Raw genomic sequence first — 15,342 nt, 5'->3', positions numbered from 1 at the left:
GCTTAAAAGCCCTGGGCTATTCTTGTCCTGTATGGTGTATACTATCCTTAGTCCTGGACTATATTGCTTAAAAGCCCTGGCTATTCTTGACCTGTATGGTGTATAGTGTATACTATCCTTAGTTACTTAGACTTCGATTTTAGTACTGGACATACAATAGTCCATGACTAAATACATAATTATTAAGCCCTGGACTATACAATAGTCATATACTATCATTATTTAGTCTTATACTTAGTCATGAACTATGTTATCCTACTGTTTCCTGACCTAAACATAGAGCCATGTCTTTTTGATGTAACTAAATTGTTTTTATTAATAAACATTCAATCTGACGTATTATCTATGGTTTCCTGCATGGTATTACCCAGCGTTAAGGGTCCATGGCTAATTATTTACCCTGGTTAGGTAGAGAGTATGTGCCCTTGAAGCTAAATGGCCAAATGTAATGTATTACACGAGTAATAGGTAATAATAGTAATAAATGTACCAATAATTATTATAAATTGTAGAAATACATAATTATGATATCATCATCCAAGTTATCAGGATTAACAAAATAGTGGTATGGGTCATGTAAAATCATTCTTATTGGTAAAACCCTAATTCTTTCAAAATAAATATCGGCCAGTACTTCAAGCGGAGGCCCTCGAAAAACATCCACAGATTTTTTTGCTTTAAATTACATTTTTTTTAGGTAAATATCTTTTTTTTAAATCCAGTTTTAGGTAAGTAAATAACTTAAATATCTTATCTTAAAATTTGAAGAAAAATATATCTTTAAATTGTCTGTCAGACAATGGTTTTTGGTTAAACTTAAACGTTTCTTTAGTCTGTTTATAAGTGAAATAATTTTTTTATTCAATTTTATTAAAACTGCAAAATGGCATATTTAAAATCTGATTTTATTATTCTTCATTGTTCATGTGTTTGGGGGACAATACATCTTTAAACCTAAAATGGCTGTGATAGTTTAACATTTAAATGCAGGCCCGTGACGACATTAGCCCACATAAAAACTTGAGCTCACTGGAATATTACTGTTGTCTTTTGTCTATGGAATCTTTGATTTTTGTCATCAATCAACATCGCTATCATCGTCATGATCGTTGATCATCATCATGATCGTTGATCATCATCATCACCAACGTTTTATTATACTCATTATGAATATTAACACCATCACGTAATTGTCACATAAATCCCAATCATTATCGTATAATCACAATCCTTGTCATTTTCATCACCTGATAGGCCTAATCATCTTCGTAATAACAATTATACATAATTTTTCTTATCATCACTATCATTGAAATTTCGTTATAAACCTGTTAGTCAGAGGCCCATAGTACTATTTTAAAAAAATGAAAAAACAGCGGTTTCTGTGTAATTATATTTATTTAACAACATTTTGTGGCGATTGATTGTCCATCGGGTGATAATTCAAATGCACAATATCAATAACACTTGAATTCTATAATATCAAGGAGTTGTAAAATAAATCCCTCATAATATGTACTATTTACAATCATTTAACGTAACTCTGATTTTGAATTGCAGTATTTAAATCAGTACTACACAGACAATAATTGTATAGCAATCTCGATACATGTTATTGAATTTACAATCAACAACAATAACACTTGTGATTTTAAGATGCAGTATTTATATCACTACGATAGATAATATTGTACAGCGACCTCGATACACATTATTTAATCATATTTGCTAATCAACATTCATACTAAAACTAAATCAACATACACGTTGAGAAAGAACAATTACAATGTAATAGTAATCCAAAACTGTTATTGTCAAAATAACTACAGCAGTGATACGGTACATTGTGAATAGTTTTAGCAAAAATGAACACATATACAGACATATTGCCATAACACATAATGATGCAGTATTAACAACACACTTGAATTTGACAATGTACAGTACAGTACAGACGTCTGCATATATTGTGTAGATTAAGAAAGTTCAATCTTCCGAAATTTGATCTTGTAGATGTATTTAAGAGTTACATAAGACCAAGTGTTGAATATGCTGTCCCAGTATGGCATTCTAGTCTCACTAAGAAACAAAGTGATATGATAGAATCTGTCCAAAAAAGGGCTTGCAGAATAATATTGTGTAATGACTACATATTTTATGACCAAGCACTCAATGATCTTTCTTTAGACACTTTATCTGATAGAAGGCGTAATCTATGCTATAAGTTTGCTCTGAATTGTTCAAAAAGTATTCATTTTGGAAAATGGTTTCCAGTGAAGAATGTAAGTAACATGAAACTAAGACGTGTAAAGTATCAACAACCCAAATGCAGAGTTGAAAGATATAGAAAAAGTGCAATACCATACCTTATCTCGCTTCTAAATGAATAATCATTATATATCACCCAGTACAGCTATGCGATTCTTATTGGTCCTTTTAGGTGTTTTTTTTTTCTATTTTAATATTTTAATGCTAAACTTGTTGAATGTTCCTGTATTGTATTTCTTGTGTAAATTGCCTCCTTTTTTATATATAATTTTTCATTGGTTTTATACTTTTATACAAATTTTAATATTGAGAAAATGTAAATATCTTTGTAATTCAGCTAAGGCTGCGATGATGATAGTGAAATAAATGAAATGAAATGAAAATGAAATGAATTTTACATTATTAACACTGTGATACAATTCAATGGTTCATTATTATTCATAGGTCATTGTCACTGATATCAAGGTGTGTCATACATTCCATTTTACTCCTCTATTAATACACTCTTTGATCATATAATTGATAATAACACCTGATAGACTGCAATTACTAAGGTGTAATCGTTCGAGTTTAGGAGTAATAGCAAATAATGGAGCAAGTGAACATCCACTAATTTTGCTTAGGTCATTGTCACTGATATCAAGGTCTTCCATACATTCCATCTTTACTCCTCTATTAATACACTCTTTGATCATATAATTGATAATAACACCTGATAGACTGCAATTACTAAGGTGTAATCGTTCGAGTTTAGGAGTAATAGCAAATAATGGAGCAAGTGAACATCCACTAATTTTGCTTAGATCATTTTCACTGATATCAAGGTTTTCCATACATTCCATCTTTACTCCTCTATTAATGCAATCTTTGATCATATCATTGATAATAACACCTGATAGACTGCAATTACTAAGGTCTAAGTGTTGCAGTTTAGGAGTAATAGCAAATAATGAAGCAAATGAACATCCACTAATTTTGCTTAGGTCATTGTCACTGATATCAAGGTCTTCATACATTCCATCTTTACTCCTCTATTAATGCAATCTTTGATCATATCATTGATAATAACACCTGATAGACTGCAATTTCTGAGGCGTAATTGTTGCAGTTTAGGAGTAATAGCAAATAATGAAGCAAATGAACATCCACTCATTTTAATTAGATCATTACCACAGATATCAAGGTATTCCATACATTCCATCTTTACTCCTCTATTAATGCAATCTTTGATCATATCATTGATAATAACACCTGATAGACTGCAATTACTAAGGTCTAAGTGTTGCAGTTTAGGAGTAATAGCAAATAATGAAGCAAATGAACATCCACTAATTTTGCTTAGGTCATTGTCACTGATATCAAGGTCTTCCATACATTCCATCTTTACTCCTCTATTAATGCAATCTTTGATCATATCATTGATAATAACACCTGATAGACTGCAATTTCTGAGGCGTAATTGTTGCAGTTTAGGAGTAATAGCAAATAATGAAGCAAATGAACATCCACTCATTTTAATTAGATCATTACCACAGATATCAAGGTATTCCATACATTCCATCTTTACTCCTCTATTAATACACTCTTTGATCATATCATTGATAATAACACCTGATAGACTGCAAATACTAAGGTCTAAGTGTTGCAGTTTAGGAGTAATAGCTAATAATGAAGCAAATGAACATCCACTAATTTTGCTTAGGTCATTGTCACTGATATCAAGGTGTGTCATACATTCCATCTTTACTCCTCTATTAATGCAATCTTTGATCATATCATTGATAATAACACCTGATAGACTGCAAATACTAAGGTGTAATCGTTCGAGTTTAGGAGTAATAGCAAATAATGGAGCAAGTGAACATCCACTAATTTTGCTTAGATCATTTTCACTGAAATAAAGGTTTTTCATACATTCCATCTTTACTCCTCTATTAATACAATCTTTGATCATATCATCGATAATAACACCTGATAGACTGCAATTACTAAGGTCTAAGTGTTGCAGATTAGGAGTAATAGCTAATAATGAAGCAAGTGAACATCCACTAACTTTGCTTAGAGTACTAGGACTAAACACAATCATTATTAATTCTAATCTCACTCTTTGTCTCGTTAAATTGTCTGTGACAGAATCAAGTACACCATATTCTAATTCAACACTGATCAGGTCGAGTGTAGATAGTTTTGGTGAATTACACAACAAGTGAACTAGAAATGAAGAAGTTAATGGAACATCTTGCATAATATACTCTGTCATATCATAATTAAAATTTAGTTTCTGACGCTCTAAATTTAGATGTTCAATAACATTTTCATCCAATATTGAAATTTTCTGAAACAATTGATTCTGGTTTGGTACAGCAATCAGAATGTGAGCAAGCATAATGCCTTTTTCTTTAGACAACTTTTCATTAAAAATACATTCAATAAGTATTTTAGTATCTAGACCATTTATAACTCTTAGAAGTTTAATAAAATTGGCATCTTTGTCATTATGATGTGTATGATGAATGCATTTCTTTAGTGATGTACATATTTCATTTATTCGTGGCTTTATTGATAAATTTGAATTCCACAAATAGTCATTAAGGGCATTCTCTACTTCAATGATGTGCTCCTCCTTAACAAATTCAAATAGTGTTATTAAATTGCGATAATCTGTAACTCTATTTGTTATCCAATGATTTAAGAATTTATTAGCCTTAGCACCTAAAAACCCAATCGCAAACTCCCTTGCTACATTTAAATTATCATTTTGTCTTATATTATGCCATTCTTCCTCGCCTAACTGATGACTTAATTTGGAGAGATAAAATCCTACCAGTGCTTCTACTAATAACTTGTGAGGAGCTGTAAATATCTGTTTGAAACTAGACTTTGAATGTGGTTCATCTTTATACACAAACCCTAATTTTAGGGCTAATGTCACCATATCTTCATTTCCTCTTAGGTTTTTTCTTTCGATATAAAGCTGGTTGACTTTGAGGCTTTCATACAGTCCCCTTCCTAACACAAGCATGGCATCAATTAATGGTTTTGGTGTATCTTTAAATTTATCTATCTTTTCATCTTTCTTTTCTTTATTATATTGATTTAAAATACTTCGAAATACTTCTTCAAATAAAATGGATTTATCAGTTGGAAGATATTGTTTTTCTTCCCACATAATACAAGTCAACAAAAGTAACATGGGATTCTTACATAGTGAATATACATCCCAATGTTTGCGACTATTGAATGGTACATCAAACTCAAGCTCTTTAGTAAGAGACTCTCCTAAGTTAGGTTCTTCAAAGTATTCAAAGTGTTTCTCAATGTATTTATCTATGTTTTCGGAATTAAACCCTTCTACTTTTACATGCACATTGCTTTTATGAATGAATTCATCAATCTTTTCTGGTCGTGATGTGAGTATCACAATGCAATTTGGTAGTATTTTTCCTGTGAACAGACTTTTTGGGTTATCAACTCCAGATTGTATTTCATCTAATCCATCCAGTAATAAAACAATATCTTTATCATGATGTGTAATAAATCTTTTGATTAACATGGGATTGTCTGGAAGATCAGTTCTCAAACTAAAATTCTCCAATTCTATTTCTTCTACGATTAAATCTAGAACACCTTTGCTTTTCTCTATGTCTCTTATATTGACAAGAAATACTATTTTACCTTCAAATGTTTTATCTGTTTTGTTAGCCCATCTGTAAGAGAAATGTCTAAGTAAAGTTGTCTTTCCAATTCCACCTTCGCCTTCAATGAGCAGTTTACATGCAGGTGTTTTCTTGACAATCGCTAAAACTTCATCTAAACCTACTGGTTTTGGATCTTTAATCTTTTTTTTGTTTTCTTTAATTAGGTTAAGATCAGTAAACATGTGTGCAATGTCTACTCTATATCGTGACTGCATAATTGCTGGTTGAAACTGATTGGCTTCGCTGCAAGTTTTCATTTGTTGATCACAGAGATACGTTCTAATTTTCTCATCTAAAAAGCAGAAATTTAACAATTACTGTTACCATACAAAAAAAATATAGGTATTAGCATTAAAACATACAGTACTGGTCAGAGGACTTTCGACATTTCCGCTTGTGTTTTTCTGCTGTTTTCTAGAGTGTTTGTGGAGTGTTTATCGAGGGATCGAGCGATGACCTCAACCAGCGAAGCGTGAACGTTTTACAACAACAATTAAAATCAATCATACGTACATAATATGAGCCCTTTTTATCTTTAGATTACTGACTTTGTTTACATCCAACAAACAATACAAAGTACATATTAATAATTAACATAATAAAAAAACAGTAAAATATACGTTTAAAATTCACATGAACAGCTTCAAAATCATGGTAAAATTCCTATCTTCAAATTCCGAGTCAACATAGAGTTGATAGCTAGACTTCTATTATCGCTCGCTCACTAGCCGCATAGACGCGTATCTACGATCTTTGTTATGTTGATGGCCATCAACCCTAGATTTACGAAACTTTATTTTTGAAATTCTGATTTTACACGAACCTTGCCTATGTCAAATACGTGATAATAAAATATGGACACCCCCAAGTGGATCGTACCATTTACCAAACGTTGTTGTTGTTTACACTACAGTGTACATCACACGAGAGACAAATGTCGGAAAATAATTTGTACTTTGTTGGTTTCTTGTAGAATATTCAATTCAATTTAACAACTTATTAAGTGGTCTAATAAATGAAGAATTTATAAAGCAAGTATTCAATCTAAATATGTTATGTAGAAATATACCAAAGAATTTTAAACATTTTACATTATGCTCTAATAATTACCGTGCATTCTCTCCAAGCAGCAAGAATCGAGTCTGACTTTACTAAATACTAGACCTAATAAAGTAAAGTACATGTAACAAACCTAAGCCTAACATTTAATTAAATGATTTTATTATATTAAACATCCAAAGAACCCCCAAAAAATGACATGGTATGCCTTTGAAATAAATAAATAATAGAATCGATTACTGACATTTCAGGCGGTATGATTTTTTAATCAACATGGAAAAATATTACCCCTAAAATCGCTGTTATTTTTGTTGGTTACAATCGTCTATTATAAGCTTGGTTACAGTGTTAATCACCGTCACGTGACTCCCATCGCTGAAATGTTGATTGTTGATTGACATTTGCTATTTCTAAAATAAATTATTATCGCCGACAACGACCTAGTTTTTCACGCTAATAACGTGGAACATGAAAGACAATGACATCGGGATAAACTGCTAGCCGGAAATCCCTGCTCGATAAAACCGTTCATGCATGGATTGTGACCTTAATGCACTACTCGAGGATAGCGACGCTTGTGAATATCGCTAGCAATACTCGAACATTGCTCGGTCAACACTCGTTCAAAACATGCGAGGAATGTCAAAAGTACTCTGACCAGTACTGTAATTAATAACAAATTATCATACATGTATCGAATGTATGGCCTTATTTGATATGTCAGTCACCAAGAATAACACACCAATAAATAAAATTGCAAAACACAACTACAAAATTCAAATGTTTAAATTCTTCATTACAGTAGTGACGTATCACTTTATTTACCTTGAAGTAGTTGCTCTTTAGAGATTGATGATACAGTCTCACTTTCTTCATCCTCTTCCTCACTATTATCTACAAAATCAGTAGTTAATCATGAATACCTAGGAAAGATACCTAGTACCGTTCCGGTTATTTTGAAACCCCATGTGTATGGAAATGTTCATAACTTTATATAACGTAGGAAAGATATAAATTAGGAAACAACTCAAATCATAGCCCTACTGTAGTTTAAAAGGATCAAAGGAAGAAATTTTGTGATAAAAACTTTGATAGCTCTGTTAATGATTATTACATTTTCTTACAGTACTGTAGGGTATAAGGACCCTAGGCCTATTGTAATACTGTAAATAAACAGGTAAATGCTGTAAAATATCTTTTTTTATAAAACCAGTAAACAAATTAAAGAATATAATAAATATAATTTAAAAAATATAGGCTAAATAGAAAACACACTTCATGAATAAACTTTATATAACGTAGGAAAGATATAAATTAGGAAACAACTCGAATCATAGCCCTACTGTAGTTTAAAAGGATCAAAGGAAGAAATTTTGTGATAAAAACTTTGATACCTCTGTTAATGATTATTACATTTTCTTACAGTACTGTAGGGTATAAGGACCCTAGGCCTATTGTAATACTGTAAATAAACAGGTAAATTGCTGTAAAATATCTTTTTTTATAAAACCAGTAAACAAATTAAAGAATATAATAAATATAATTAAAAAAATATAGGCTAAATAGAAAACACACTTCAGGAATAAATCTTCATAGAATATTTACTTAATTATTTACCTTGGTTTACTAGCTTTTTTCTTTTTGTCTTTGATGGTTTCCTTTTATCTTCTACAAGGAAAAATAATAAAATAAATTTACATTTGTGAAAATTATCTATTTATTTTGTTATAACATTACTTTATGAGGGTGGTCACCCAGTGTTAATAGTGTTTTTATGACTTTCAAGAACAATTGTTTATACATTAATGTTAATGATGTCCTGCAGTTTGTCATACCCCTCATTGATTTAAGAAATTTAAACCTTGCATTCATCAATTTGGTGATGAGGACAATTATATTATCCCCAAATTGATTCAGGACTAGCATGAGCCTATTATATTAGTAAATAAAATTGATGTCTACCAAGGTGTAGCAACCTTACTTACTATGGCTAGTTACAGTTACACTGACATATCCAAGTGCATCAAGTTACTCACCTTGCATTTTTCTTTTTAATTTTGACTTCTTCGTTTCATCTTCTAAAAAACAAAATGAAAAGTATGCTAGTAACTATTAACAAAATATTCTGACCATTGGTAATTAAATTATACACAAAGTATTGTAAAATTACAAACAAAAATAAGTACTATACTGTACATTTTAAAAACACATTACAAATATAGTTTTGTTAAAAGAAAGTGATTAATAATCGACTAAGTTAATAAAACATTCGGTTGAAATAGTTATTCATTTTACAGTAAACATTTAAAAGCAAACCTAATAATTATTGTTAAAGTATAATTCAGCGTTTTATACAGTAATTCTGTATAGCAAAGTTACAGAAATCTGAATTTGCTGGTAATTAATCAATATTTAAATTAAAAATGTTCGTTCCCTCTCTGTTTTTTTTTTATTTACCTTGACCTGGTTGTTGCCATTTGGAGTTTGATGATGCTGTGTCCTCATCTTCCTCATCTTCTGTATCTACAAAATCAAAAGTTAATAATGTGTTATCACCTTAAACTATAACAACTATTCAAAAATAAGATATTGAATGAATAGTGTATCCTTTTAAACAGGATACATAATTACATTTTCAAAAAAGAAACAGGTTATTATTTATTTTATACTATCAATTAGTTAATTATTATCCATTAAAGCTAAGAATACTAACATGAAGAAAGTTGAGGGAATTCCTCATGGATGTCTACATCCAAGTAATTGAGTTAATTGCATATAAAACAAGAACTACAATGCTGCATCTTGGTTCTGTTCATTTTATTTACTCGAAGAGGAAACAATCACAATCTGGCCTATGCTAGCCTGGCTCGAATAACTGTGATTATATTTTTACTATTCAAAATTCAATTAGGGTTACATTAAAACGGTAACAAATAAGCAAATTATTATTTAACAAAATAATACTACCAAATGGCCGAAATCACATATTTTTACAAAACAAATTTCGTGTGTGTGTTTACATACATCTGATTTCAATCATTAAAATAGCCCTCATCTCTGTAAATTAATCATTTTAACAATTATATTTGATTTCTATAATGTAATTTAATACTACTATATACCATCAATTAATGACTTCACAGCTAACTCCATTCCATTTTCCTTTAATACTTCTATAAGTGACTTCAATTTGTCTTCGCTCAGTTTTCCTTGAAGTTCTAGATCCAAAATCAAACTCCAGCTGTCTTTGTATTCCTTAGTCTGAGGAAGGTTGTATCTTCCATCAAGAGTTGCTATGTTTTCCTTAGTAAGCACTTTTCCCAGATTCACAAGTTTTGTTCTGTACTTTGTGAATGATGACACCTCACGTTCCTTGATATTTTGGAAGGAAGGAAGTTGATCCGTAATTTTTGACTCAAAGCCAAATTTCTTAGTTACTTTAATTGTGTCACAGAGCAGACTAAGCTTTCTTTGACTCAATTCTCCAGACGCCATTACATGAGATAACAAATTCATTGCAGATTTAGCATTCTCCAAAGTATGAACGTCATCCACAATGTCTTTGAATAAAACTTGTAGCATGCCGAGGAGTTTAAATCCATCATACCATTTTGCAAAGTCTACAATTAACTGTCTGAAATCTTCCTGCGACAAATCTATAGTTTAAGAACAGAAGTTACAAACTATAATTGTACATTGCAAATAGCTATTATTTAGTTAGCAATATTGTTTCAATGATTCATATTATAATATGGCCAATATGAATTTACTTCTAAACCACAAGACTCAAAACTATTACATAACTATAGTATTCCAACCCTAATAATTATCTGTTTTTCATGGACAAATAAATATCATCAGTATAATCACCATAATCATCAAAATCATTATCATATTAATGATCATCTTTATCATTATCTTATTCATTCTTAATCATGATCATTAACACCTTAATCATCATCTCATCTTCCTAATCATCACCTTTATAAAATCATCTTTAAACACCATAAATCTCTACTCCAGTCACAAAATCATAATTCTCCTTTTTAAATATTTTTATTTACCTTCACATGGTTGTATTTGGGAACTAAGTGATACAGCCTCATCTTTGTCATCCTCGCTATTACCTACAAAACCAGAATACATGTTACAACCTTATTATTATTAACCATCAATTACTAATTATTAAGAACAAAAGTAATACGGTTTAAAATCACCAGTTGTAGACCAGTGAGAAAACATGCGGGTTAAGTAATCACAAAAATAAAATTATCTTAATTAGTTTAGTTTAATTTAGTCATCTTTTTTTCAATTGGAGTGACTCCATTTGACCAGCTAAAAACCCTATAATTTCTCTTAATTTATTTGTTATATTACACTATGAATTATTAATCTAAAATGTCTTGTTTACTTTGACTTGTCTGCCATTGAGAGCTAGTTGATGCCACCTGATCTTCATCATCCTTCCTGCTGGCGATAATGGGACTTGGCTGCCAGTGTGAACTAGTTGATGCCCCCTGATCTTCACCACCCCTCCTGCTACTGGCATTTTTCCGCCGTTGGGAGGTAGATGATGCCGCCTCATCTTCATCATCGTCATCCTCACTACCTACACAATCAGTAGTTGATAATTTTAAAAAAACTAAGATATTACTATTGGTTACTATATGCTGAACTTGAAGAATTGGTTAAGGTGGTATGATCTTTAACATAATAAACCCACTGGAAAGCTTCATGATCGCCTAATTTAGGCAAAGATGAACCATCATTAACATTTTCATTATTATATTTGACCTAATATAAGGCGAATTGAGATTTATTGCCGAAAAACGTTACATGATGTGCATTAAATTAATTCTTGTATAGTGGTGAATTTGGTCTATGTATTATCAAATTATGTGAAAAAAAAAAGGCCTGACCAGAATTTGGAGGGGAAAAAAACATGTGAGCAGTTTTAGAGAGAGAGAGTATTATATTTTATGTCATGTGACACAAAATCCAGGTACATAATCTTATTAATCGTCGTCAGACCGGCAGCCACCCTCTCGTACTGAGTTTTAAAAAACATGTGAAAGATTGCAGTAAAGCAAGCAGAGCGTTTCATGCCATGTGACCAAAAAAACTAGGTCTGTATTAATTACGGTCTTCTATCGGCGGTCTTTTGTCGGCAGTCTTTTTGAGCGACCGATTGAACGTTCTGATACTATATTTAGAATGAATTGTTTACGATCTTTTTTTCTCGGCATCGTTTCTGGATGGACTGGACGTTCGCTATATTATGTTTATTAGTTGGCCTGTTCTTTGAGGTTCACCTGTGTTGGATCGTGTCTCTACATTTACATCGTGGGAAATTTATATTTGCCATTAAGTAGGTAAACACGCACGAAGGAAACAATTACGATTAAAAAATATTTATTTTTTAGTAATTTACAACTTGGTCTTTCGCCAGTTAAATTTCACACATTAATTTCACACCTTCTTACTTCACTAAGAACATCACAGGGTTGTTTATATAGGTTACGTACTCCCTACGAAGTTCAGAACGTAGCTCATTGAAAGTTGTTTATTGAGGTTACAAAGCCAAACAATGGAACCTACGAAGCCAACAACGTAGCCTACATTCTATCTACAAAGCTACTTCGTAGGTGAAGTTGCAGTACTTTCTTTCTGTACTGTATGCAATGTATGACCTACAATATATCCCGCAAACAGAAAATGGACAGAGTCAATGTTCGTACTTACCTTCTTCCATATCAGACATGTTTGCAATGTCCAAGAATCACACTGAAAGAGAATATAACATACCGTAACCTATCATACAAAACAAGTATTGTTACCAACAAATTTGGTTGAAACTACATCACATGACTACCGCTGCGAGGATCGTAAATCGTATATATCCTAGTGTACGATGATATTGACTGAGTAATTTTCGCGTAATTATCGTGTCCCTGTCATTAAACATATAAAATCCAGCAAATTCTCGAGTACGATGATATTGACTGTGTAATTTTCAACACTCGCGTTTGGCGATAAATAAACAAAAGTCATCTACTGGGTCTTGAACTCGCGATGAAATTGTCACTCCATCACAAGACAACGCTTCATGCGCTGCGCCACAGAACTTGCTTGAAGAAACTAAACTATTTAAACTATGCATACATAGCGCCCTCATTTGTTATTAGTCCTCCCCAGATGTGATGAAAGACCGTTTGTGATTGGTTAATACTCACGGTAGTTAACCTATTACGCGCGACGCGGCGAACATCCGGTGATTCGGCTCGAAGACGACTAATTATTCGGCCTACCTGATGATAATATTACTGTTAATGTAGGCTTATTGATGGAAATTCTTCTGTTAATTTAAACGACCTAGACCTAAGTTAATATTTTATTGCCAAGGAATCATTAATTAGTAATTATCTGTATATTATTCTTCGCAAGGTAAGGTGAATGCAACGCCTAACTAGGCAGGCTTATTACAAAGGAGGCCTAGGTACACCCCACCCAGCAGTAGATATTCAACTTGTTGTTGGCAATGTAATGTAACAGATATCGCCTTTTGTATCGCTAAAATATAAGATTTGACATCCCCTTGGGAATGATATTTTGTTCAATGGAATATATTTCCCTTGATTTTGCGAGAAACGTCATTGCACAATGCATGATGAGAAGGGTTTGGGAGCAATAGCGCCACCGTTATAATACAAACTTTATATACTAGTGGTGGCGCTATTGCTCCCAAACACTTCCCATTATGCATCGCTCACGCAATTTGCAATAAACCCAGTGAGCTGTAAGCCGAAGGCTAGAGGGCGTACTCCAGACTGAAAAGGGATTCCAACATTATTTAATATAAAAAATAATAATCTAATATAATACATTAGGACCACATAAATTACAACACATATTCTTGCCAAAGCACAGTGAAGTTTTTATAAAATTAAATATATTGTTAATCGCAATGGAATGAATAATTTCTTGGTAAAATCTAGCATTTTTTGTATAACGAGGATCATAATAGGGAGGTTTCGCAACCTTACGAATACGATAACGAAAACGGATACGTCATACATTTGTGAAACTTTTGAGCTGATCCCCATTTCATATTCGTAAAGCGTATTCGTGTTGACGAATATCGCCAGTCATATTCGTAACTACGAAACGAGTATAGTTTTTGATCTATTTTGCACATTTTGCATTTGAATTAGGAATGATTCATGATTATAATATAATTATAGATTTATTGAAAGTAATTTACTAAAGTAATTTACTAAAATGCCAGGTCAATTTAGATAAATAGCAGTTTTTAAAGTCCTCACTCGCTTTGATGTTACGCTAGGCCTAGGCAGCCAAGCACCAAGCAACACGTACCTGCGCTTCGCTCAAATTTACCGCAGTCATATTTTGGACGCGCCTCAATATTTCGTTGCCATGCGAAACTGATTTTTTTATGGCTTACGAAAACGAATACGTGTGCGTGACGTATCCGTTTTCGTTATCGTATTCGTAAGATTGCGAAACCTCTCTAATATAGAATGCTTTCGCGTTTATACTGTACGTTTAACACGCGCATCGTTCTCACGCAGATAGGCTCAACACAGGCGTAGCAGTGCGTACAGCGTAGGGCATATCTGATTGGTCGATTGCAGCCGCCATCTTGTTGGTTCCCTCTCCATGGAGAATCACTTTTGAACTGCGAAAACATTAAAAGATTGCCATCCAGACTTCGGCTATTACAGATCACTGAATAAACCTTATGGGCGGTTTCCGTTTCCGCTCAGGGGGGAGAGAGAGAGATTATACATACGCGGTTCCGCTTACGTTACCGCTCGCCTGTTTAATTTGGCCTTGAAACAATTCTAAAATAATATTAACTACCCGCATAGCTCCATGTTAGAATAGGCCTTTTTCCCAACAAATATCAGCTATATACGATTTTGATATCGATCACAATCATTCTGAATCCTTTTAAATATTGCGACTTACCTTTGTGAAATAAACTAATAAAATGGCGTCTTTCAGTAAATAAAATTATGCTAGGTGGCAGCACAAAATTATGCCAGATAAGGCCAGGAGGCGCAACAAATCCAAAATAGCACAAAAACAATGTATCTGAGGGCGGTGTACGGTTTTTAGACGCGTGGACGCGACTCTATAGTTCACTATGTCGGTCGGTCGGTCTGTCGGTCTGTCTGTCGGTCCGGTATCACTATGCGTTTTATCGCTTTTCTGTACTTTTTGAAAGTTCATTTTTTTCTGAGAGCACGCGACTTATGGCTGTTGGCCTTGTTGTTTTATGTACCACAAAATAGTG

General features: G+C 32.5%; 1 protein-coding gene across 2 annotated transcripts; it reads right to left on the bottom strand.

Moving 5' to 3' along the window:
* Window positions 1-1,379: 1,379 nt before the first annotated feature.
* Window positions 1,380-15,048, bottom strand: LOC144849109 (NLR family CARD domain-containing protein 4-like). Of its 2 annotated transcripts, XM_078706106.1 has the most exons (10): window positions 15,015-15,048; window positions 12,768-12,809; window positions 11,437-11,634; window positions 11,090-11,152; window positions 10,148-10,681; window positions 9,483-9,548; window positions 9,062-9,103; window positions 8,643-8,693; window positions 7,851-7,919; window positions 1,380-6,258 (listed from the first exon to the last, which is right to left on the bottom strand). In XM_078706106.1, exons 2-10 carry the CDS (start codon window positions 12,784-12,786, stop codon window positions 3,248-3,250), a joined length of 4,053 nt encoding a protein of 1,350 aa, XP_078562232.1. In that variant the 5' UTR covers window positions 12,787-12,809; window positions 15,015-15,048; the 3' UTR covers window positions 1,380-3,247. The 2 variants fall into 2 exon arrangements, with proteins under 2 accessions (XP_078562232.1, XP_078562233.1); XM_078706107.1 differs by lacking the exons at window positions 9,062-9,103; window positions 9,483-9,548.
* Between the last annotated feature and the right edge of the window lie 294 nt (window positions 15,049-15,342).

The sequence above is a fragment of the Antedon bifida genome, chromosome 7 (genome assembly GCF_963402885.1).
Source record: "Antedon bifida chromosome 7, ecAntBifi1.1, whole genome shotgun sequence".
In the NCBI taxonomy this organism is placed as follows: Eukaryota; Metazoa; Echinodermata; class Crinoidea; order Comatulida; family Antedonidae; genus Antedon; species Antedon bifida.
Note: the sequence above shows the minus strand (reverse complement) of the source record. Positions and strands in the feature narration are given on the sequence as shown.